Consider the following 27195-nt stretch of genomic DNA (forward strand, 5'->3'; position numbering starts at 1 on the left):
TCCCCCCAAAAAATACCCCGCTTTTTAATTGTAGGAGTGACCATGTGGTTTATGTTCTTCACTGTTTGTGCCCCAAAATGTATGTGGGTAGCACAATCCACATGGTCCATGTCAGGATCCTTCAGCACCTCAGGGCTGTAAAAAAAACAAGGACAAGACTTACCCTGTAGCCAGGCACATAAATGAAATACATGGGGGTGATCCCAAAGAACTTGGCTACTTCGCGATTGACTCAGTCCTGAAAAACAGACGAGTGGGCGACAGAGAGTTTTTTTCCCCGCCAACCTGCAGTCACGCTGTCAGGGAGATGTTAACAAAAGTTCACATCAGTTGCTCATGTATACAAGAAGGAAAAAAGAAAAAAAGAAAAAGTTATATCCTGATTTTAGTGCAATGGAATTGGTGAGAGTCACTATATATATATATATATATATATATAACGAATGCTGAGGAGCGACGGAGTGACTGGAGATATATATAGATCACCCAAATATGACAGACATTTACAGTTCTAGCATTGACCACCTACAGCAAACCTTTATCGGTAGAGGAGGCAATATTAAAATGGATCACATTCTTACCTCTGAGCACGAAAGGATTATACTTCCTATCAGGTGGGGTGATATTGTATTAGTGATCATTACCTAATAATTGTAGCGATTCAAATTAGGATGCACAGAATAGAACAGTCAGGCAGAATATCAAATATTACCCCAGTTGGACAGGAGAGGCTCCGTCTAGCTTTACAACATAGCTAATAACTGAATTTAGATCACTTCTTAATTTGCCTGGCCCAGGAGGATGACTACGAGCAGATTATGAAAGCCCAAACATCCATCACCAACTAGATTAGCCAACTCTTGACTAGGATACTCAAGCGTAAAGGAACTGGGGGTAAAAGCCGGTTTAACCAGAAATGTACCTCAAGAGGAGGACTGGGGAAAACTTATTTCAGGCTGCAGAGACCAAGGATAATCTGGAAGACAATAAATGCCCCTTTGTTTGGAAATAATACTGCACCTAATCTTGACTCTTCAATTACGGCGGCAGCTTGGGTAGATCATTTTGCTTCAATTTTCACATCATTTTTAACATCAGATATATGGACACAGTAGCCTCCCCAGTAACACAGTTAACTCCGGTTGTCTTTACACTACAGGAGGTAATTAGAGCTCTGGAAAAAAAATCCAGTGGGAAAGGCTCCCAGCCCTTATGGCATTCTAGTGGACACCTATAAATTCTTTCTGCCTTATGGGCACCCCTCTTAACTAAAGTCCTAAACACTGCTGGGGCTGGATTCATACCATCATCCTAGTCAAATTTACTTATAATTCCAATCTTTAAGAGAGGTTCGGGAAGCGAGTACTTCTGTCATCAAGATGATGCTTTTGTGATGCAACGTAGTTGTTTTCATAATCTAGTGATGTTTTGCGATAATGTGATAATGTGATACAGACATCTCCCTGCTCGACTCTTCAGCCAAACTGCTAGGAAGGGTTATATTAAAAAGAGTGGAACCTGAAGACAACAGTAGTATAACAAGTGCACAGTATGGTTTCAGGAAATAATTAGGGACTGTTGAAAACTCGTCAACTTGAACCTGTTGATGAGGGAAGTACACAAAAGCAAAGGAGGGTAGTCTATATATGTGTTTTATGGACCTCAGTTGTGCATTTGATCTGATAGACCATAACAAGTTATGGAAATGTATGGACTCACTGGGGACTCTGAAGGATATAATCTCACTGCTAGCATAAACGTATAGCAATCTAACTTTAAGTGTTCGATATGGGCCACTGGAGGAACTATAACGCAACAATTTAAGATAGGAAGAGAAAGCCGCCAGGGGTTTGTCCTGGCTCCTTTCCTTTTCTCTCTCTATCTCTATCAATGGTGTAGATGGGAAACTGCAAATCGCTTGGTCTCGATACTTCTAGAGTTCGAGGGGGAATTTTCGAAAATACTTCTTGCTGTACTACACTCAACTTCAGAGACCATTATACACAGAGGAGGGGGGGTTTAATTTTTATTGAATAGAGTCCACGCCACTTCTTTTATGGAACTAAGTGTGGTCTAAACTAGACTCTGTGTTCAAAAACATTCCTTAAAAGATTGTATAGTGTTGGACCAGGCACATAAAATTCTCTCCTAACTCGATTGCACCCATCTATGATTCATTATCTTGTTGCATCTCCAAAGAGAGGTAAGTGGGGGCCTATAACTGGAAATGTCTGTGTGACAACTGATCCGCCCAATCAGCCATGCACCGGGTACTTCTTTGTAGATTTTATCTTGCATATATGAAACAATATTTAAAATCATCATTTTAAAGAGAAAACTTGTAAGACTATGAGGAGGCATTTCAGTATCTGTTTGACTTAAAAGATACTACCGTATGTTTTAATGTAGCAACGTTGTTTATCAACGTTCTACATACAGGAAAAGCCTGCTCTTATCTGCACACTAAATGTGCTTAGCTGCGGTAACTTTTTACTTCAGCAGAACGAGAGCTATTGGTAGGTTGTTTTTGTTGCAAACAGACTGTCAGGGTCCTTTTACAAACTTTGAAAAGCTCTTCCATTAATACAGTTATTCCTCACCATCGTAAACAGCACCTTTATCTAACGTTTGATGGTGCCAAGTGACTGTAGCGGTTCTCTATAATTTTAGAAATACTTTTTTTGCACAAATTGACTTATTACCTGCTATTGCACACAGCACGTTAATGTCGTAATACTGCGGACAATCCCTTCATTAATAAAAACGTGTATTTTTGTACATTGGTCATGATCTTGTTGCATCCCCAAAGAGAGGTAAGTGGGGGCCAATAACTGGAAATGTCTCTGTGACAACAGATCTGCCCAATCAGCCATGCACCAAGTACTTCTTTGTAGATTTTATCTCGCATATAGGAAACAATATTTAAAAATCATTATTTTTAAGAGAAAACTTGTAAGACTATGAGGAGGCATTTCAGTATCTGTTTGACTTAAAAGATACTACCGTATGTTTTAATGTAGCAAAGTTGTTATCAACGTTCTACATACAGGAAAAAACTTTTTCCTTTTGCACAAATTGACTTATTACCTGCTATTGGACACAGCACGTTAATGTTGTAATACTGCGGACAATCCCTTTATTAATAAAAACGTGTATTTTTGTACATTGGTCTATCCATTCTTAGACATGGATATTCCGATGTAGTTACTTCACTTATATGTCATCAAGATGATGCTTTTGTGATGCAACGTAGTTTTAATGAATATAATCTAATGATGTTTTATGATAATGTGATTTAATGCTTTTTTTTTTTTTAATTATAAACCGGATAAAGTTTTAACTAACTATTGCTCATGCTACCGCCCATTAAAACATTGTATGCTGCGGCAACCACACTATATATATATACACTAAATCCATTGACCGGGACAGAAGTCCTAGACTGCAAACAATGACGCTCTTGATGCACTCCTCCAGGTCACAGGGCAAGTCTAAGATCTTGCATGGTCGGAGAAAGGCAGAGGCCTCCATCACGCTAGATTAGTGTGATGTCAATCTAAAATACTGAGGATATCAGATACATGCAGTCGGGACTAGGGGAAGGGCAGGCCCGTGCACCATGCAGGGGGTATTCCCATCCCAACACATCTACATAGCTCTCTGTAAATACAGCAGCAGGGGGCGCTCTCCTCGCTCACAACTCGGAGCTTCCTCAGAGGCCAACACTGCGTCATTTATCCCACTGAGGCAACATGGTGAAAAGGGAAAGAGTGTCTTGGCAGAACTTCACTGGCAAGCTCTCAAATTGCACGGAGATTGTATACGTGAATGCCTACGAGATCAATTGAGCACAAGTAAATTGTCCCCAACAGCCACCGGTGGAACCGAGGAATGGGAATTGGAAGTGGGACCACGGCGACACACAGGGTGGAAGACCCACAACCATGAACTCTTGCAGCCCCATTGCCAAAACTGCGCCAGTCAGTAGCTTTCACACTGATGGGAGGACTCACAGTCTAGGATGGCGATGTTACATGTCCCCTGCACAGCAGGAAATCCTAGTCACCAGTAAAGAAATGACCATTAACACTGATGCCTGAAGAAAATGGTCAATTTATTGCAACATCACCAACTCGTTAGGTCTCACAAAGCTATCCTCGCCACAACCCAATATTCTAACCAGTTAGAAGAATGGAGGAGGGGTTGGTGATGGATGAAAAGGGGGGTGGGTGATGGAAGAGAGGAGGGGTGGGTGATGGAAGAGAGGAGGGGTCAGGGGCAGTACAAAGAAGCAAGATACCACTTAAGTGAATTAGTAACATTGTAATAAATATAGAGGCAGTAACCAAGTTCATTACAATAAATATTTGGCCCTTTGCTATTAAAAGAATCAAAACGCTTCAAGTACATTTTGAAAATCTGCACTATTCTATTTTTAAAAACTAATAGATAGCCCTTAACACAAACTTGTAATAATTGACTTTCAATGCATACATAAAAACAGAATAAGGCTTACTACCTACCGGTTGGACGTAGTCGGATGGCAGGGGTAAAGTAGTTTTCAACATTGGCACTGCCATCATATTCAATCTCGCAAGGCAACAAGTGCATTGGGTCTTGTGAGGCCTCCTGCAGGGAGCTCAGGTCAATTCTGATGACCGAGTGTGGCAGGCTCCCGGACTCTGACATGCTAAATAAGTTGACTTCTGGGTTCCTTTCGAAATGTTGCTTGCGGTACACTGTGAAGATAAAAACAACAATTTTGAGGGCTGCAGCAAAATGTTTAAACTTACAGACATCCACATACAGGCTGGTGCCTTACATTTTACATAGGGGCCCCAGTATTGTTAGTCATTTAAACAATGTTTGATTTTAACAGCCTTCTTTCTAGTCACTAAAATCTATTGACTAAATACATTTGGCTATTTACCCTACTAAAGCCTTATGAAGGGAAGACTTTACTAGCAAAACGTGTTACTACTGCAAAGCCTGTAAGAGCCAACATCACAAAAAGAGGCTACACAAGTTAAGAGTTGTTGCGTTAAACAGGTACAGGAACAGATAAATGGAAACATGGGCTTTGGTTATGCTTCTGTAAAGGTATTGCTTATGTCAAAATTAATAATGCAAAATTATAAAAAGAAACCATCTAAATGCAATCCTGACTAGGGCACTCCTCATTAGTTTCTCAAGTTGTTGAGATGGCGCCATGAACTGATGCTACCGGTTCATCAGTGTTACAAATAGTGGGGTTTCACACAGATATTTCAGCTGGGGACAGTATCTGTGGTCTACATGTGAAACATTAGAGTAAAACATGCAGGGAGACCGATTCCTGCCTGTAATTTCCCAAAAAGTGTAATCCTCGTTATTTCCCCATACCGGAATTACAGAGCTCCCTAGTAACCGATAATCTTGGGGGCAGGGGATTATGTCTGGGCACTTATAACAAGGCCATAACTACTACGTCCAGCAATGTTTTCTATAGTAAACCTTCTCCAAAGTAAGCATAGAAAAAGATAAGGGATGTGACCCTTACAGCGCAGCTGGAGTGGAATATTACCAAATATAAGGCACATACACAAACCTCTTTTTAAAAAATCCACACTTGACCCGGGTGTGCTTAAAAACTTCGCCCCATTTCGTTGCTCCCAGCTCCCGCCAAGATGCTGGGAATTCATCTAAATAAGCATCTTGTCGACTTTTTGGAAACCCATGATAGGTTAGATCACTCGCAGCACGGTTTTAGGAGAGAACACAGCACCGAATCTGCCCTTACCATCGTGCTCGATACCATCCGCACCAGGGTTGACAAGGGACTGACCACTCTCCTCATCCTTCTGGATCTCTCCGCTGCGTTCGATACCCTGTCTCCCTCAGTTCTAACATCAAGGATGAGAGAGATAGGGGTGGAAGGAACGGCACTTAGTTTGCTGGCATCCTTCCTGAATCAGAGGGAACAGAGAGTAAAGCTGGGGGAGTTTGTCTCCATCCCTTCCTGTGCATTGTGGGGTCCCTCAGGGGTCGGCATTAAGTCCGACCCTTTTTAATATCTATGTTACCCCACTTGCCAGGCTTATTAGATCTTTTGGGATGGAGGTAATCTCTTATGCCGACGATACACAGATTCTGCTGTCTTTTACTTTTACCCAACCTGCTATCTTGGCTGCCTCTAATTTTAAAAACTGTAGGACGGCAGTCGCTCAATGGATGGTTTGTAATTCATTGAAGCTCAATGGAGAAAAGACAGATTCTGGTATTCGGAGGAAAGGAGGATCTTTGGTCGGCTGATTGGTGGCCTTCCACTATGGGGATGTGCCCTTCACCGACGACTCTAGCCAAAAACCTAGGTGTCCTGATCGATCCTCTTCTGAGGATGGATCAACAGGTAAAGAGGACTATCTCCACCTGCTGGGGCCTCATAAACACCCTACGGAGGATCAGGCACTATTTGTCTTTCCAGGCCAGGAAACAAATTGTCCTGGCACTGATAGGTTCCAGACTCGACTACTGCAATGCTCTTTACTTAGGCATTAACAATGGACTGGTAACCCGTCTCCAAATGGTGCAGAACGCCGCCGCTAGACTGGTTTTGGATCTGCCCAAACGGGCCTCAGCTCATACGGCAAGAAGGACCCTACACTGGCTTCCAATTGAGGCCAGGATTTCCTTCAAGTCCCTGACCCTGATTTACAGAGCTCTGGCCACTAATCGGTCCGGAGGCGTGAGGGATCTGCTGGTCCCCTACACACCTTCTAGAACTCTCCGGTCGTCCAACAAGTTCTTGCTTTTAGTTCCTAGGATTCGCAAAGCTAAGTGGGGAGGTAGAGCCTTTTCAACTCTTGCTCCTAAGCTGTGGAACACCTTGCCCTTGGAGTTAAAATCTCTCCCCTCGGTGCTGGCTTTTAGGAAGGCTCTTAAAACATGGCTTTTCGCCAAGGCCTACGCTTAGACATGATCTGCCTTACTTTTGAAATGTTTTTTGGTTAGGCGCCTTGATGCCTTCGGGCTAAGTCGCGCGTTTACAAGTTTCCATTCATTCATTCATTCATTCATTCATTCATTCACACACATCTTCCCAGTGATGTACGTGAATTAATGGAAAAATAAAAACTGAGAAACCACACTGGAGGAAAACCAATTCACGGAAAAACGATTTTAAAGAAATAAATAAATCGAATCATTTTAAAGGAAAAATTATTTTAAGGAAAAATCCCAAATTACTTTACATTTGGGTGGAGTTTAGGACTCGAGGGGTTATGGGGTTCAGAGAGGAGTAATGTTTAGGGGTGATGAGGGCTTTTAGGAGTAGGAATGTGTGGAGTTTAGGGGTGGTGAGGTTTTTTTTCTTTAGGTATCATGAATGGGGAGGTGAGGGTTTTTTAGGGTTAGTGGCTGCATGGAGGTTAGGGTTTATTTAGGGTTCAGGGATGGGCGGAGTGCAGAGGTGTTAGGGTTCAGTGATGGGAAGAAGATAGGGGTGGAGAAAAGATTAGGGTTCAGGATTGGATAGAGTTTACGGTGGTAAAGGGTTAAAGGGTTCAGGGGGGTTGGAGTTTAGATGTAGAAATTAGTTTTTAGGGTTCAGGAAACTAGTTTAGGGATGTGAGGGTTTTAAGATTCATGGATTGTGGCGTTTAAGGGTGGGGAGGGTTTTATAGGGTTTACGGATGTGTGGAGTTTGGGTGTGCAGTGGGGTTGTAAGAGGTCAGGGATGTGTGAGGTTTAGTCATAGAATGGAGTTTATAGGGTTTAGGAATGGGACGAGTTTCTAGGGTAGTGAAGAGTTTTTAGGGGCACGGATTGATGGACTTAAGGGTTCTGAGGGGTCAGGGATGGATTGCGTTTAGGAGGTGGTGAGGAGTCAGCAAATTAAAAGCATGAATGTATGATAACAGGGAATGCGAACATGCAGGAAAAGGTGAGGGGTATAGAGCTGAATTGGAAAAATTTAAGGAAGATGTAGGATTCACTGAGCATACTTTATTATAAAGATTTGTTCATTCTGATGGGCGAGTTCAATCATAAATTGGACCCACGAAGGGTTGATTCTTGGGCTAAAGAGTTACTGACCTCATATAAGATAAGCAATGCCAGCTTTCCAAATACTAGTCTGGCAGCTCGAGATATGGCTCTAGGGCAATATTTGAGCTCAAAGGGCTTAGTTTGCCTAAATGGTAGAACGGACGAGGACCATTCACGCAGGCGGACGTTTAAGATAGGTCTGCAGCCTTGCCCGATAGATTATATATTTATGCACGCTAAGAATGTTTACATAGTTGGGGGCTTTGAGGTATTGGTAGTTGAAGGCAGCGATCATTACCCTTTAAAACTTGAGCTAGGGGAAGCAGAAAGACAGTTGAGATTTGCCGTAATCTTTAAGCAAATGGATTACCCCGGGCAAATATCAGCAGAATGATTGAGGATTATATGGAAAAACTAACACATTTCCAGCGGAACCAAAACTTAAGTAGTGCCCCATCAATAATATAGGGTGGTCTGAAGATATAATCAGTCAGATAGTCTCCGGTTTCAGGTTAGAACTTAAAAGGAAAAAAACTTGCAAAAATAATAATCAGAAAAAACCAGCCCAAAGGAAAAGATTGGTTTAGTGAGCAATGCAGGAAATTAAAGGAGCAGATAAGAAAAGGGGAAAAGAAGCCTTAAAAAGCGAAGTAGGACATCGAAAGTTACAATAGCCTCTAGAAAATATGGAAAATGTATAAAATGCATATTAGTACCCAAAAGAGATCTTTTAAAGTCAAATACTGGGGAGATTTGTTGGCAGCAATAGAAAAAAAAATGAAAAAAAAAAGTCAGGGATGTGGAATTCCTATAGCCCAACGCCCAGGACACATTTTTTGGGGTCAAGGGCCACAAGTTTTTGTGTATTTTGTCCTTGGGACAAGTAGGCCCAACCCCCTGCAACACAAATCCTTTGGCTGCCAGTTTGCATTACCACATTATGGATCAGGGAAGGACACTGTCTGCAGTTAAGGTAATATTTGTGTCCATATGTTAATGCTGTTAAAACTTGTATTTAGGGTTCATTAATTGAAAGCCTTTATTATTAGGGTGAGTACTCTAAGTAAATGTTGTAAGGTCTGACTGCACTACTGACAGTGGCTCCAGTGTAAAAATGTGTACACACATTTCCAAAGTTTAGCGATATGAGGCTATGTATAATGCTCCCAGAAGGCTTTTATTTGATGCAAACATGTGCAGAAGCTTGAAAGTAAGAAGGAGTATTCCTTGCTTTCAAAATTAAATGTTTATAAAAAAATGAAACCAGTAAAAAAACATTTCGCTAAACTGCTGTAAAATTTCATGTACCATTTCTGTGCAGGATCATTTAGTAACATGTGTTGATGCATGCTAGTATTTCCCAAAAATATTCATAATGGTAAATCAGTGTAACCAGTTTCAATAGGATTGTGGGAAACACAAATAAACAAGCATTGGCCAAGCCAGTAGGTCTGAAATTGGTTGTCAGCTTTATAGTGTTGTCAATGTGTGACTTGTTTTGGCATGGTTTTTGTAAAGCCTTATTGGTGTGGGAGCTGCTGAGCCCTCACCATTATAACAAACATTGGCAAAATCAAAAACAGTTTTTGGTCTCAAAGCACAGACTGCCTCAGAAGTTAGTGGCACTGAAAAAAACTACTTTGTGTGCTGATATGCTCCTTGTGAAAGAGCAGAATGCTGATACAGTGAAGGGGAGAGAGGGAAGGGGAGAGAGGAAGGAGAGAGAGGAAAGAGAGAGAGGAAAGAGAGAGGAAAGAGAGAGAGGAAAGAGAGAGAGGAAAGAGAGAGAGGAAAGAGAGAGAGAAAAAGAGGGAGAGAAAAAGAGAGGGAGAGAGAGAAAAAGAGAGAGGGAGAAAAAGAGGGAGAGGGAGAAAAAGAGGGAGAGGGAGAAAAAGAGGGAGAGGGAGAAAAAGAGGGAGAGGGAGATGGAGAAAAAGAGGGAGAGGGAGAGGGAGAAAAAGAGGGAGAGGGAGAAAAAAAAGGGAGAGGGAGAATATTTTAATAAACGCAAAAGGTCATGGTCAACGCCATACCAAATTAGTAGCCCAATTATTATGGAAAGTCTAAAAAATGCACCCATGGTATATGTCCTTGCATTAAGTGCAGCTATAAGGCTTTTGTGAATTCCCAAGAATTTACAGAAGTAGGACAAGAATTAGTACTCCTAGAAAATATTTATGAACGACATTTTAGCATAAGCAAATATGCATGTGTAGATTTGCACATGCGAACATTTGAGTGTTTGCAAGTTCACTTTCCTTCCAACCACTTTTTTCCCAACTCTGAAAGAAAGTTTACATCTGCCATTGTCAGGAGTAATTTTCCAACATTTCTCAGTACCCTTAAAACATGCAAGTTAGTAGGTTTGCACAGACTCAAAAAGGACATTCTAACCCTGTAACTATTGCTTACCACTACCTTCAGCCCCAGTATGTAGATCGGCGGCAACATAAGGGGATTGCAAGTATTCAAACACTACTATGGTATGAACCCTGGCATAATCAAGAGAGGCTTTATCAGAGCCCTTATATAATGATTTTGTTGCCGTAATTTGTTGCCGCACTACATGGCAAGTGGATTTTATTACAGGACAAGTAGATTTATGAAACAACCTGCCCCATGGATAGGTAGATATTTTATTAAATTCCACACCCCTGGAAACCGCCTCACATGGCGCCACCATGAAGTGGATGAGAAGCTTGGCCTGAACTCTCTGCGTACCTCCAAGCTGCCTGCATATCGTGGAAGATGCCTATCCCCCAAGGAGGGGGTTGCACTGGAGAAGAAGTGCTGGCACCAGGGGGCAGCCCAAAAAAGGAGATCGGGGAAAGTTGAGCTGCAGCACGAGTGGAGTGCTTCTCCACGCTATGACATCTACATACGCCGGATACCAGCAGCTGGGTTATGGTCACAAGGCCTTCAGGAAAATACCTCACCCCAAGGAGAACCCCTAAAGCGGCAGTGAGGCACAACTGCTGGTGTGTCGATCCTTGGGGGGGGGTGCGCAGCAGGGCCAGTGTGGAGGCCACCGCGAGTGCAAAGGACCCAGTACCCCAAGATGCAATTATAGCAGCTCCCTCTCCTGTCACACCCAGACAGCTGATGACACCTCCTTGCGAGGCGGAGGCAGGTTGGGAGGATTATATACACAACACTACAACCTGTGGCTGGTACTTACTACTCACATGCTGGACTGACTGCCTAAACCCAGTGCGCACCAAGTGAAGAGTTTCTGCACAATTCTTAGTGGAGCATGGCAGCGAGACTATGAGACACGGGCCACAATGCTTTGCTGTAAAAAGATATGGCTGAACACCAACAAGCACTGACGCTTATGTCCTTGAACTTCAGGGGATTGAGCTCTTCCAACAAGAGTCATAATGTGCACAGATAGATACCTCTGTGGACAAGGAGTACAAATTGCTATGCTTCAGGAGACACACCTGGTAGGAGGGGAGATAGCCTGAGACGTAGGTGGAGGGGTCAGCTCTAGGCCACTTCCTATTCGGCCTATGCTAGAAGGGCCCTGATATGGGTTAGAGCGGGAGTTCCTTTCAAACACAACCGTTTGGTGGTGGACAAAGTGGGTAGATTTGTCTTGGTGAATGGAAGACTAGCTGAAATGGAAATTGTACTGGTTCCCTTATATGCTCTGAATCAAGACCAAATCGCCTTTTTAAATTCACTTTCCACACACTTGGCTACTCTCCCGATTGATAATTTGCTGATTGTAGGCAACTTTAACGGTGTGCTGGATGTGTCGCTGTAATGAATGTGCTTTTCGCTAAAAGGACACACCCAAACCCTGCACTCCCACTTTGGAGGCAAAAATTCCACTGCACCTTTGAATACACTTTGAGCAGCACTCCCTAAAGACGAGGAAAGGACGCAGCACTCCCTTTAGGCGAGGCAAGAAGACAAATTCAGGCGCATTTATAGTAACACACACTTTGAGCAGCACTCCCTAAAGACGAGCAAAGGACGCAGCACTCCCTTTAGGTGAGGCAAGAAAACAAATTCAGGTGCATTTAATACACTTTGAGCAGCACTCACTAAAGATGAGGAAAAGACAGCACTCCCTTTAGGCGAGGCAAGAAAACAAATCCAGGTGCATTTAAAATAATACACACACACAAGTTTATTGATGAACGGTAGACCAAATATATCAGTAAATGCAGATTCCCAAATGTCAAGTGACTAAAATGTACAATTAGAATAAAATGTAGTATATACAAGTAGCAAAGAGTAGAAAATATATACAAAATGGTTAGGAACACCTCACCGATTGAATTTGCATCATCCTTGCCAACTCAAGCTGGGGAAGCTCTTCAACAGCCCAGGAAGGAGTTCAATCAGGACTCAAGCTGCGTCAACGCCACAGCAATACGTCTATTCTGTGGAGAACTTCCACCTGGCCCTCGAAGGTTCCCAGCTTAAATATCATTACGTGAGGCGAAGCTTCTAGAAAACCTCGCCCCCTTCTCATTAGAAAAAAACGAGCTGGCTGTACCAACCAGTCTGCTTTAAGGCCAAGACGGAGGCTGGCCAAGCTCTCGTATTTTGACTCTGAGGCAGAGTTGTACATTCTCACATGTTCCAGCCTCTATCTTGACGAAGCTCCTACAAGGACTTCCAGAGTACATTAAACAAAAGCAATCGCTCAGAAAAACAGAAAGACCTTGAATGTGAATAATTCAAACCACTTGCAAGCACTGCTAAGCATGCAGAAAAACTGCAGCAAGGCAAAGCCAGGGAAAAGGATGACATGACGCTATGTCAAAGCCAATAGTAAGAACTCATAATTCTCATAACACAAACAACTTACAAGCACTGTTGTGCACGCAGAAAAGCTTGAAGCAAGGCAAAGTCAAAAAACAAGATGACATGAGGCCATGTCAAAGCCAATAGTAAGACCTTTATAATTCTTACCAATGTACAACACCGAGCACATGTGTGCATCACTGCCCACAACACTGCACTTCAAAACCAGAGTACATTCCACACCTCTCTCTCCCTCTCACGCTTTCAAATGCACATCCCACAACTATTCTTGGCAAGACTATTCTACTCCATGACAGCTCCCACTGAAAGACAGCAAGATTACAAGAAAGAAGAGAAGCAGGCATATGCAGGACTGTCTCATATATTCAGGCTAGGGTAAAATAACGCACTAAAGTCAGTTAAAATGATGGTAGTCGAAGGTCATCATAGGGTGCCAAATCACAAGAGTGCCTCTTTCACTACAGTCGCTAGACCACTCCACGCCCCCCCACTGACAGGTACAGGAGCAGGCAAGTTGGCAGGCAGGGTTGAGAGAGTGGCTTGAACACTGGGAACTAACAGATGTCTGGTGGACACAACATGTTGAGGAATGAGTGTTTTCATACTTCTCACATATCCACAGCCTACACACATATCCACAGCCTACACACCTAGATCGACAGATGTGTGCTCCAAGAGACTCACTCAACGTGCCGCGCACTCAGAATACCTAGAGCGTACTCTGACCACAGTTCTGTGCTTATGGGGTTTAGGCCAATGGGGGAGCGCACGCCCTCTCCGATGTGGCGGCTTGGGCCTGCCTCTCTAGGAAAATGCACATTATCGCAATATGCATGCAGAGAAATTTTCAGAAGACTTCAAACAGAATTAGGATATTGCAACCACGGTGCTCTGGGAGTGGGAGGCCTTCAAAGTTTTGATGAGAGGCCGCTTTATTTGAATGATGGTTGGAGCCCGGAAAGAGCTGAACAGGGAGTTCCAGACACTTGAAGACAACTTGCAAACACTGGAGAGGACCCTGGTCACTCGGGAGGGAATAGTGGAGGAAATCCAAGAGACGAGAGAGAGAAGTAGAAGTCCACACCAGAGAGACTGCGTAGTCATAACTACAAACAATACATAGCTAAAGCACTTTTGGAAGAAGGCAAGACAGGACGGCTACTGGCATGGCTTATTATGCAAGGCATAGGGGGAGCCCCTATCAAACACGTGAGACAGGAAGATGGGTGGTCACTACATTTCCTGACTGCTATCAATAAGGAATTTTATGACTATTATACATGGCTATATGCTGCCCCTAAGCTGCTCCCAGGTGGCGCTACTGACTTTTTTGTCAACTGTAACACTGGCCCCCTTACTGGAGGACGCTCGCAAGGATTTTGGGGGACCTATAACAGAGCAGAAAGTAAGGGAGGCGATTAAAGATATGGCCAGGGGTGAAATTCTGGGTCCGAACGGCCTCCCTGCTGAGTTTTACACAACTTATGCTGGGACGCTGACCACGCAACAGGTGAAAATGTACGCAGAAGCATGGAAATTGGGCAGGCTTCCAGAATCCACAAGTGATGCTGTGATCATCCCTCTCTGCATGGTTAAGACAAATGGAGCAAGGGTTACTGAGTTCCGCCCTCTCGATGCTAAACACAGATTTTAAAAGCCTTAGTATGGTCCTGGCACTTTGATTGCTTCCTCATATGCAGCTCCTCATACATGAAGACCAGAGTGGCTTTATCCCCAGACGTAACACCTTTCAGAATCTTAGGCAACTATACTATTTAATGTATCACCCTGGGGCTCTTGAGAACCCAAATGCGATATTTATGTTGGTGGACCTTGAGAAGGCTTTTGATACAGTACGATGGGATTACCTCTTTAAAGTCATGCAGAAGATTGGCCTGGGGAAAGACTGGGTTAAATGGGTCAGACTACTGTACACCACCCCGACGGGCCAGGTCAAAACTGGCAATAGGCTTTACCCGCAGTATGCGGTTTGCCGAGGTACAAGACAGGGGTGCCCGTTATCTCCACTGTTTGCTTTGGCTAATGAACCAATTCCATATAGGTACCCCAATATAAGGTCAGGTAACATCCTAACCTTTCACCTATATTCTCCCCTACATTACACACATAACGGTTCTTGGGGACTGACCTTTTACCTAGATATGACACTGCACACAGAAAGCTGGATATTTCCTGGTAAAAGCCTCATACATTATGCAGGAGGATTCTTGAAAACTCAGCAGGACTACCATCTCCTGCATAATAACTATGTATAAAGTTAATTCCCGACCTCATCCTGAGTCCGACAATGGTGCAGCAAGCTGGAACCCCTGGGGACACCTTTTGGATATATAAATATCACATCTTGCTGAGATAGCCAGAGGAGAACTAGGACTTCCATGCCGACACACTGGCACGAGACACTGAGGCTCCTGCATGCTGATACTCCAGCTCGCAGTAGTCCAACATACCTTGCGGGGTGTCCCACCCAAGATCAATACGGGGTCCCCCAGTCTCTCACTTCAGGTAATGGGGTTGACTTTATCCTAGAGGGATTCTTGGATTAACACCTACACACATGCTAGGTACATCTAGTTAGGATTGCATCACAGGAGTACGCATTTTACTGTCATGTCTTTTATATACCTGCCTTTATTTATGATTTTAGCAAAATGGTAGCAATCTACTATCCTTTTACTTTCCTAATGCTTCTAATCAATTATATCTGTAAATGTCTAGTGGTGGTTTCAGCACACCTATTTCACACTACAATGGCGACTGTTCAATAAATGTTTATAGAAAAACTTATATTTCCGTTTATTCTGTGCATCTCTCTGAAACAAAGTAAGTACGAGTGACTGAGCGAAAAGTATTACACTGTTTCCACGGTCCTGAGGGATCAGGGTTGTCATGTTCGATAGTTGCCAAGAACTATTCTCTCCTTGGTAAGAGGGGTTTCTAGTGGCACGGTGAGCTAGCTGGTATACAGGTTACATACCTGGTGGGGGTGCCTAGAATCAGTCTGACCCCAATGCTACAGTGTATGTAGTCTAAACGCGCAAATCTTATATAGGTTTTATAGGAACTACACGACACGGACAGCTGTTTCAATGAGAAAGTAGGGGCACTGGTACAGCAGAGGATGGGCGCAAACATGTCATTTCCCTCTATGCAGACGACATACTTCTATACATACAAGACTGAGTTAAGGGCATTAAACGTGCCGTGGTATGTTTGCAAAATTTGAAGGCAGCATCAGGCCTATTTGTCAATAAATCCAAGACACACGTCTTCCCTATTCCTCCGGGAGGATTGAGACCACCGAGTTTCCCCCCAAAACTGATGTGATCGCCCACCTCCTTCCGAAACCTAGGGATAAAGATCTTGCATCAGTTAGAGAACCTTCTGGAAGCCAACCTAGGGAAGGTCCTTCGCTCTTTGAAGTCCTGCGTCGGCTTTTGGTGGTCCCTTAAACTACCAGTAATGGCTAGAATAGCACTCACTAAAATGGTCATGCTGCCAAGGCTGCTTTATTTTTTAGCAAACCTACCGGTGGGAGTACCATCGGCATGGTTCAAACAACTAGACACCTTAATGCGAGACCTAATCTGGGATGGCGGCCATTAAAGAGTATCACTAGCCATATTCCGGCATCACCTGGAGGAGGGAGGATTGGGAGTTCTGCATTTTGAGTTATATTTTCTGGCTTCACAACTCCAGTGGCTTGCGAGATGGATCAGCTGGGCTGATGGCGGGAACTGGGAGTAATTGGGCTCACAAGGAAATCGGAGACTTTATTAGCTGGATTACTTGCTCCGCAGATGACTCTCCAAAACCCGGGGGTGCTACTATCTGCAATGATGAAATGATGGCTCAGGTGTATCTCAAAAATGACAGAAAGAAGGTTATACGCACCTCCACTGCCGCTAGTTGGCCTACCTCACAGCGGACCTATTATATATTTTACTGTGGGGCAGATGAGGGTTTGGACAGAAGCAGGAATTGTTACAGTGGGCGATTGTTACCACCAGGGTGCCATGTTGCCACTGGAAGACCTGATGGAACAGTACGGCCTGCCACCAGGACAGTTCCTCACCTATGAAGCTCTGCTAGGGGCATTTGGATATCTGTGAGAGGGAGACGGGGAAGAACCCGAAAAGCACGAGGCCCTGCAGTTATTGGTTACATTAGGAAGACTAGACATCTAATTAAATGGATGTACAAATCTCTTGCGACAATGACACGCCGCCCACTACTGGCCCCGAGCGACAAATGGGAAAAGATCCTAGAAACTGAGCCAACGGACGAAGCATGGAGGAGAGTCCTAGCCTTCACGCGGAATGTTTCTAGAAATACAAGATTAAAATATATACAATATGACGTTAATGACACCGCATAGGCTGCAGGTAGTGTATGGAGGTGTACCCCGCTCATGCCCCAGATGCAATCACCTAAACGCTGACTTCATACATGGTATGGTACTGCCCTGCCCCAAGACCCTATTGGGAAGGCATAGTCGAGGCCTTGACTACAGCTCTCGGACGATCCCCTGCCTGCACCCTGGAGGCATGTGTCTTGGGGTTGTTCCCAAGACCGTCTTCGCGCAAGGTCGGTACAAGGTTCATAGACCTGGCAATGGCCAGGAGACCTAGAGAGCAAATCAGGAGGGAAGAGGTCACAAGCTGGGTGAAAGTAAAGGAAAGGGCACTGACCAGAGAGGAGGCAAAGGTAGTATGTATTCGCCCCATTGCAGACCTATGGACAGAAGACTGGATAACATGGGACCAACCGGAGATTGGCCTGGATGCAGACTCCACAGATAGTGATGATAGGTCAGGGGAAGGACGGACCACTGCACCTGGGGAGCGAACGGAAGGCGAGATTTCGAGGACATGGGAGACCCCTATGTTCCTGGGTAAGGACCCCCCCCCCACACATGATCTAGGCCGAGAACAGAGAGGCTGAATGACTCCCATACCCCATATAACGTGCGATGACCATTAGCCAAATAACACCGAATATCGTTGAAAATGGTAGAGAACCTTCTTGCCGATGGTGGATAATTACATATATACACGGCCCTGCTGGTTATATGTGTTTGGTTTATACATTCACTTACATTGTTCAATTTAGTAAATTGGCGAGGTTTCTTATTACACAGATGGTAACATGGTCTTTACTACACGAACACTTACAGCATAGACATAACATGCTGTTGCAATCAAACGAAGTTATCAATATGGTAGATCCAAATAGATGTTTATTGGTTGATTACAAGATGGTAGTTACATAGTAGATGAATTATATCAGGTTGGTAAATGGTCCCACCAGGAACTGCATCTCTGCTGCTCAGCCCACTCTCTCCAACTGTCATACCTCCCAGTCAGGCAGGCACACCAACATTCCAATGGTCATCAGGCATTCCACTCACACACCCAAGCAGACTGGCTAAGCAGCAACACACGTAGATACAACACATGCGCATGTCCTCCCTTCGTAAAAGTAAGGGGAATCTCTCACATAATACACATTATGGTTTATTGTATATATTGATTATACCTGTTTTTAATCATAATAACAAATGCAAGTGCAGAGGCTGTATGATGCAAGTTCTCTCTTGTGCTTGGATATGTAATCAACTGTGGTGACACGTAATATCTTCAAATGCCCAAACAAATATCTACAAAAAAGTATTGCTCATTTTATGAGCAAGTGATGCTTATACCCGTGTAAAATCTGTTCAAAAGTAATTAAAAAACAATGAAAAAAAATTATCCTATGACACCTGTTAGGACAGTTCTCCAGAAAACTGCCCTGCCCCAAGACCCTATTGGGAAGGCATAGTCGAGGCCTTGACTACAGCTCTCGGACGATCCCCTGCCTGCACCCTGGAGGTATGTGTCTTGGGGTTGTTCCCAATACCGGCTTTGCGCAAGGTCGGTACAAGGTTCATAGACCTGGCAATGGCCATGAGGCGAATAGCCATGACTTGGAAGTTATCCAGGAGACCTAGAGAGCAAATCAGGAGGGAAGAGGTCACAAGGTGGGTGAAAGGAAAGGGCACTGACCAGAGAGGAGGCAAGGGTAGTATGTATTCGCCCCATTGCAGACCTATGGACAGAAGACTGGATAACATGGGACCAACCGGAGATTGGCCTGGATGCAGACTCCACAGATAGTGATGATAGGTCAGGGGAAGGACGGACCACTGCACCCGGGGAGCGAACGGAAGGCGAGATTTCGAGGACATGGGAGACCCCTATGTTCCTGGGTAAGGACCCCCCACACGATCTAGGCCGAGAACAGAGAGGCTGAATGACTCCCATACCCCATATAACGTGCGATGACCATTAGCCAAATAACACCGAATATTGTTGAAAATGGTAGAGAACCTTCCTGCCAATGGAATCCAGGACAAAGAGCACATGCCCTGACCGCTTGGGGACCCCCACAGCTAGACACTGGAAATGTGATGATTAAACTCTGGTGGATAATTACATATATACACAGCCCTGCTGGTTCTATGTGTTTTGTTTATACATTCACTTACATTTTTCAATTTAGTAAATTGGCGAGGATTCTTATTACACAGATGTGAGAAGTTGGCCTGGCATATGCTGGTCACTAGTTATAGTGGCCACCTTGCACCAGTCCAATTCGACTCTTGGTAGCTAGGTTTAAAGACAACCTTTTAAAGAAAGCTATCCTAGTGGTAGCTGTGGAGAGCAGCCTTCAGGCTAAGTCTCTGAGGAATGTAAAGCAGCTTGTTTTACCTTATAATCTCTTGAATTACCAAATGAAAAGACACCACACAGGTATATATATCAAATATATATGTATTTATTTCTAAATATACTCTACTAATCTCTTTATGAGATTAGAGCCAGGTAAACATTCAAAAGATCAACAGTTCTCAATAAATTAAGCACAAATATGGCTGTAGCCCTAGGGGCGTACCAGACCATATACTAAAATAGTGGTTTAACAAACTCAACTTGCAATATGAAGAGGCCTAGGGCCATCGCTGGGGCTTCACTTCTGCAGTGTTAGCAGGTAAGTAATCAGCCCACAGGAGACGCGTGCAGTGTCTAAACACACACGCGGGTTTTCAATGCGTTTCAATGGCAAATGTCGCGGTTTGTATTTTACAGTTTTAGGGCACTTCGGAGTGGACAAGAAGCAAACAACTTACAGGGTAAGTACTTCGAGAGCCAATGCACACTTGGGCACCGTAATGCAAGAGTTACCTCACCCAGGGAAGCCGGGTGCATACGTGTGCTTTGGTGTCGGGTCGCGATGCTGTTTTCAATGGAGATCACTGAAGACTTGCTGCTTGCGTCGTCGAGAGACGTGTCCGCTGGAATCCGAAGATGGATTGGAGTTGCAGAAGACCTAGAAATTGAGGGGACAGAGTTCAAAGTCACTTGCCAGTGACCGGTGGCCAGCAAGATGGATGACCACAGCTGTCGCGTCTCTTCAGGTCGCTGATGTCGTTTTGTCTCTTCGCTCACGAGGACCAGGAGGGATCGATGAAGACCAGCAGCTGGATTCTGAGGGTCCCACGACGTCTGCAGCTGTTGACGGTGTCGGCACTCGGTTTGGAGCCAACAAGCCTTGGCAAGTCTCGTGTGGATGGAAGATTGTCGATGGAGCAGACCAGCAAGGTCTGATGGACTTACCCAGCGAGGGTAAGTGAGGGCAGGCCCAGAGCAACCAGGCGAGCCCTTGAAGGTGATGTGGAAGTCTTCTGGAGAGGCGCTAGCCAACGGGCAAGCAACCGCGAAGACGCCTTTGCAGGAAAAGTTTACCAACAGCCCACGGTCACTCGGGACGAGGTAGGCCGCTGATCTTCTGTACTAGACCTGCTCGGGACTTGGACAACAAGTGGTCCAAAGCACAACTTTGTTGGACGTAGTTTAGGGCTTGCACTCGAAATCAGTGCACGGTTCCCTGGTATTGCTGTTCCTCGTCACTCGTGGGGTCCAGATGCCCCAGCTTCGCTGGGGACTCAAAATGGCCGTCGAGAGGTCAGGAAATCCGCTTCAGGGGACGCAGGGACTTCGGGCTCCGGCGGGAGCGGTAAAGTTTGCAACCGTAATTCAGTAGTTTTGGTGCCTGCCAAGCAGGGGAGTCACTCCTTGACTCCAAGAGAGATCCTTCGGTCTTCTAGAGATAGTAGAACGTTGAAGAGCCAGGATTCTTCTTCGTAGAGCGTCGTCCAGGTGTAATCTAAGTTGCATTGGCAAGCTTTGGTATCTTATAGTGAAAAGATGGGAGGGACTAGCTCTATGACCACTCCTCTAGGAGGGTCAGGGTAGTGGGTGGTTACACCCACTTCCCTTTGTCCAGTTTCGCGCCAGAGCAGGGGCAGGTAGGCCCTGAACTGGCATATGCACAGAGGAGCCTACTGCTCCCCCAGTGCAGGACTTCAAAGCACTCTAAGAGTGCACCCACCCAGCTCCAATACACTAAATCCTGTCTGGGAGGTGGTGACACCTCCCTGTGACAGGAAACCCTTTGTTGAGCTCCCTCCACTGCAAGTTTCGGTCAGCAGCAGGAGGGCAGCCCGGTGTCTGTGCTGGTGGCATCCATTTTGTGATGCCAGGGCTCTAGATGATTTCTACCGTGTAGTACAGTGTGTACATGTCGTCCCCTCTAGAAGGGTGGGATCCTAATCCCACACCAGTTACTGGTGTGGGGGTAGGATTCCAAGTTGTTTGACACCAAACACGACATGTTTTGATGCAGTCATTCCAAAGTTAGCATTTACTGCGAGGTTATAATGCACTTAGAGCATATGGTTTAACCGCATCCACAAACAGCAGCAGAGAATAGACTCTGCCAGCTGCAGAGGGGTCCTGCTCAGGCAGAAGCACCCCCTCACATAGTAAACCAAGCACCCTGCCCTTGGGATTGATAGGGCCTACCATAAGGGTGACTGATAGGTTTATGTGTGTGTATGGTGAGATATAGGAACCTATACCTCAGTGAGGAGTGCTAACACTACCTCACACAGGCTGCAGTAGCAGGCCTGTGGTGTCAGATTGTGAGTGCTTCCCAGGGGTGGCATAATACATGCTGCAGCCCCTGGTAGGCCTGTGAAGTACCAATGCCCTAGGTACCTAAAGTACCATATACTAGGGGCTCATAAGGTGCCACAGTATCCAATCACTAGTGCATCTAATATGCACACCAAGTTGTTTAGAGAGATCAGTTAGACTGGGGCCCTGATTAGCAGGGACCCAGCCAGACTATAGCCAGAAACCAGTGTATACATCAGAAAAAAAGTGGGGGCAACACAAGTACAGATCCTATTCTCCTACAACAGATGGTAACATGGTCTTTACTACACGAACACTTACAGCATAGACATAACATGCGCATGTCCTCCCTTCATAAAAGTAAGGGGAATCTCTCACATAATACACATTATGGTTTATTGTATATATTGATTATACCGGTTTTTAATCATAATAACAAATGCAAGTGCAGAGGCTGTATGATGCAAGTTCTCTCTTGTGCTTGGATATGTAAACAACTGTGGTGACACGTAATATCTTCAAATGCCCAAAAAAATATCTACAAAAAAGTATTGCTCATTTTATGAGCAAGTGATTGCTTATACCCGTGTAAAATCTGTTCAAAAGTAATTAAAAACCAATGAAAAAAATGTATCCTATGACACCTGTTAGGACAGTTCTCCAGAAAACTGCCCTGCCCCAAGACCCTATTTGGAAGGCATAGTCGAGGCCTTGACTACAGCTCTCGGACGATCCCCTGCCCGCACCCTGGAGGTATGTGTTTTGGGGTTGTTCCCAAGACCGGCTTTGCGCAAGGTCGGTACAAGGTTAATAGACCTGTCAATGGCCATGAGGCGAATAGCCATGACTTGGAAGTTATCCAGGAGACCTAGAGAGCAAATCAGGAGGGAAGAGGTCACAAGCTGGGTGAAAGGAAAGGGCACTGACCAGAGAGGAGGCAAAGGTAGTATGTATTCGCCCCATTGCAGACCTATGGACAGAAGACTGGATAACATGGGACCAACCGGAGATTGGCCTGGATGCAGACTCCACAGATAGTGATGATAGGTCAGGGGAAGGACGGACCACTGCACCCGGGGAGCGAACGGAAGGCGAGATTTCGAGGACATGGGAGACCCCTATCTTCCTGGGTAAGGACCCGCCACACATGGTGTAGGCCGAGGACAGAGAGGCTGAATGACTCCCATACCCCATATAATGTGCGATGACCATTAGCCAAATAACACTGAATAACGTTGAAAATGATAGAGAACCTTCCTGCCGATGGAATCCAGGACAAAGAGCACATGCCCTGACCGCTTGGGGACCCCCACAGCTAGACACTGGAAATGTGATGATTAAACTCTGGTGGATAATTACATATATACAAAGCCCTGCTGGTTCTATGTGTTTTGTTTATACATTCACTTACATTGTTCAATTTAGTTAATTGGCGAGGTTTCTTATTACACAGATGGCAACATGGTCTTTACTACACGAACACTTACAGCATAGACATAACATGCGCATGTCCTCCCTTCGTAAAAGTAAGGGGAATCTCTCACATAATACACATGGTTTATTGTATATATTGATTATACCTGTTTTTAATCATAATAACAAATGCAAGTGCAGAGGCTGTATGATGCAAGTTCTCTCTTGTTCTTGGATTTGTAAACAACTGTGGTGACACGTAATATCTCCAAATGCCAAAAAAAATATCTACAAAAAAGTATTGCTCATTTTATGAGCAAGTGATGCTTATACCCGTGTAAAATCTGTTCAAAAGTAATTAAAAACCAATGAAAAAAAAATTCTCCTATGACAACACTGCATGCTTATTTGCATATAGCAGAAAAAGTATGAAGTAGCTAAATAATGTTTGGTGTCCACTATTCAACACATAATTCAGACATTATCATTTAAGCTTCATTTTTCTAACGAAAACAAACCCAAAATGGAGAAAGGGTCTCAAATTAAGGAGAAAATAATCCCCACACCACCAGGGCCAATTCCATATGAAGTAATCTGATAGTCATCTTCAAATCACCCTCAAGTCATCAGGAACAAACTAATCTTGAGCAGTCATCAAATACTCATCCTCAGATCATCAGGAACAATTACATCTGGTGAAGTCATCAGATACTCCTTTTCAAATCATCAGGCAGAAGTTTCTAAACTCTGCTGATGACTTTGGGAAGTTGGTGATGTAAAAATGACTTCTACAATAGTTGGATGATCATCCAATGAGACTAGGATGGTTTCTAAAGTAATCCTCTTTGAACTGGTTAGTGCCGATCGATTTTTTTTTAATGTTAGCAGGGGGTCTGTGTCGGGAAAAGTACGGAACCTGTGCTTTGGCCAAGGTTTAGGGCCCTCTTCACTAAGGTAATGGAAATGGGCCTAAGGAGGGCTGCATTTTTAGTTGGTTTGCATTGTTTTCCTCAAAAACTAGAAGTATCCTGTTTAAAACGCTAATTTTAAAGAACAGCCCCACATAAAAAGCAATCAGCTGCTGCTTCCCATCTCCCCAACTGCTGCTGGTTTTAAAGTAAGGTTCAGAAAAATGTTCTTAACATAGCAGAAGCTGTCATGAGTGACATCTCCAGCAAGTATTAACTGTTTGGTCAACGGACCATGCAGAACAGAAAAGTATGAGTTCCAAAATGTAACATGATTTGCTTTGGAAAACATGATCAGCTGGAGATGTCACGCACGATAGGGTTCCTTTTGGCAAGTAGGTATATGGCAGCTTATACATCGGAATGAGATAATGCTGCTGGACAGGCAGTGGCTAACATCATTCAACTAGAATCATGTTTTTTAAGTAACGTAGCGTTTGTTGAGGGGCGTCAGGTTGGTGTGGTAAACCCATGAATAGCTGCCAAATGGCCATACCGACTTTTTAAAAAAAAATTTAAACGGTACCATCTCAGTCAACTCTTGCTTTTCCCATTATAAAATTGCATCAACAACCGTAACAGAAAGCAAGCGGAACAATTGACATAGGTCATTTACTATACATATCCTCTTTGGGAGCATTGGTGGTTTTAAGAACAGTTCTAGACAAATATATTGTACATCAAGTAAGCGGTAACATGTGAAATGTATCTCATATTACTTCTTCGTTCAGTCCACGCTTAAAATGCCACACAAAACACATAAGCAGACTGAAAACATGGAAATGCTAAACACAAGAAAGCTTAACACTTGGCAGCTTGAGTGAGATATGCAGAGGCTCGTATGGAAGGGTGATTAAACAAGAAAACACGTAACAAAATGTAAAAGTATGAGAAAAGAGACAGACTAAGAAGTAAATGGTTGAGAAGATGACAAAGAAAGAATTTTAAAACAAAAAGTTATGGGGAGGGGGGCACAGAAAAAACAAAATGACAGATTAGCCAAGCAATAAAGCATGCAACATAAAGGAAAGGGCACTTTTAAAAGGAAAGTACATGAAAAATTAAAGCAGACTGTTGTATATATGTGCTTGCACGTTTGACTGCCTGCTACTGCGAGGGATTTTCCAGTGTTTCTGTTCCGAGCCACACTTTCCCAAGAGCTCATCTCGTCAAAAGAATATTCATACCATGTGACATGCCAGTAAAAGCGGTTGGAAGCGTCAAAAGCGTATGTATAATTGTGATGGACAGATTTAAACAAAACTTGTACCCGATACCTATCTTAAAGATATCGTGTTACAAGGTAGACAATGTGGTAAAAAAACACACACAAAAAACCGAGATTGGTGAGGAAAAAAGCGAGGCATGTCCAAGTCTTTGTCTTACCGGTTTTGTTCAGTCTGATCCTTCCCATGTGGCTGACATTCTCGGACTGATGACGTCGCAGAACTCCCGAGGGTACTGGCGGAGAGGCTGCGTCTTCGTCACACTTCCAGCGTTCTGGGCGTTGTCCTGTCAGAGACGTAGTTTCAGCGCGACATTTGTGCAACGCCGCTTAATGTGGAACGTCACGACGCAACGTTAGGAAGCCATCTTTATAACTTCTTTTCCAAGTGTTTTTGTTGGTTCCTATGGTAATGGGACTTACGGGACACTACGTGACAAGCCAATATCTATTTTTCTCACCTTCACAGGCCATAATCTCGCCGACGATCAATTATCACACACCATGATGCCGGAAGGTCAAAAGGTGAGAGAACGTAGGCAGTGCGAGGTATCTGTTGGGATTATCGAGGCACTGGCAGTTTTGTTTTTAAGTGTTTGTGACTTACTTAAAGGAATACATGTGTGATAGTCATCACTCACACAGCATCAGCAATTTACGTCACACGATTTTTTTTTAATTGTCCTTCCAGTACAAAGACCAGCCATAAGTTAAAACGTCACATGGAAGCACTTACGATGTTACGGCTAGTAATTCATTTACGAGAGTGCCACCTGGTGGATTTTCGAAGTAATTTTTTTGTGTGTAATGTGTTTCACAATATGGATTTTGAAAGCTGGAATAAAACTAAGGCAATACGAGTAATGTGAGTGTGTTTTAAAACACGGACAGAGATCTAGAAATACGAAAGTTAAGAACCGTTACAGCAAATTGTTTGATGGTAATGTTCTATGGCATATATATATATATGGTAAAGTCACAGAAGAAGCGCAAAAAGGAGTAATTTATTGGGTCTTTATCGCAAATTAAATCGGAAAAGCTTATTAAGCAGCCACCATTAACTTCTGGTTAGAGTAATTCATTTAATTCCAGCATTAACAGAGAGTTGCTTAAAAGCAAGTGCGGCAGGTATATTAATAGACAAAAAGAAGGGAAAATAAAATCAGACTTAAGTCATAAGATTGTTGCCACTAAAAGTTTCCACCGTTGAAATGTTTCGAAAGACTGTAATTTCACGAGATGAAATGCAAGTGGAAAATTGCAAAGTAGAAATTCTTATTTCAAAATTTGTTTAGGGAAGATATTGCAACCCTAACCCTATTTTAGGGAAAAGTAAGGACTGCGGAAGTGAGCCTTGGACCACGACCGGGAGAGGACAATGGTAGTGCCAGGACCGGCGAAACCAGAAACCGCAAGAGGGCAAAAGATGTCCCAGCACCGTAAGGAGACGAAGACAAAGGAAAAGGGGTAAAATGAGAGAACTAAGGTTCCAACCTATCTAGCGGGAGACAACAGATGTCATAAAATCAGTACCGGGATAGGAAAAGAAAGGAAAAATGCGTCATTTGACCAGGAGAGTTCACGACCTAGAGTTGTGACGACAAGAGTTCCAGTACCACGAGACAAAATCGTGACTTGGAGGTTCTTTCTACCGGGACAAATGTTCCGCGATTAGAGCCGGGCTTTTTAGCCCTTAGTACTGAGACAGTTTGTCAACAAAGAAATTTAATTTTAAGTCTAA

The 27195-nt window shown here is 44.0% G+C and overlaps 1 protein-coding gene across 1 annotated transcript in view; it reads right to left on the reverse strand.

Moving 5' to 3' along the window:
- The window catches only part of RNASEH2C (ribonuclease H2 subunit C), a 122053-nt gene extending 95928 nt beyond the window's left edge, over window positions 1-26125 (reverse strand). Inside the window, exons 1-2 of the mRNA XM_085625857.1 lie at window positions 25616-26125; window positions 4524-4739 (exon numbers count right to left, since the gene is read on the reverse strand). Coding sequence (XP_085481983.1) covers window positions 4524-4739; window positions 25616-25643 — 244 coding nt within the window. The 5' untranslated portion in view covers window positions 25644-26125. The remainder of the gene's footprint in view (window positions 1-4523; window positions 4740-25615) is intronic.
- Between the last annotated feature and the right edge of the window lie 1070 nt (window positions 26126-27195).

The sequence above is a fragment of the Triturus cristatus genome, chromosome 9, assembly GCF_964204655.1.
Source record: "Triturus cristatus chromosome 9, aTriCri1.1, whole genome shotgun sequence".
NCBI lineage: Eukaryota > Metazoa > Chordata > Amphibia > Caudata > Salamandridae > Triturus > Triturus cristatus.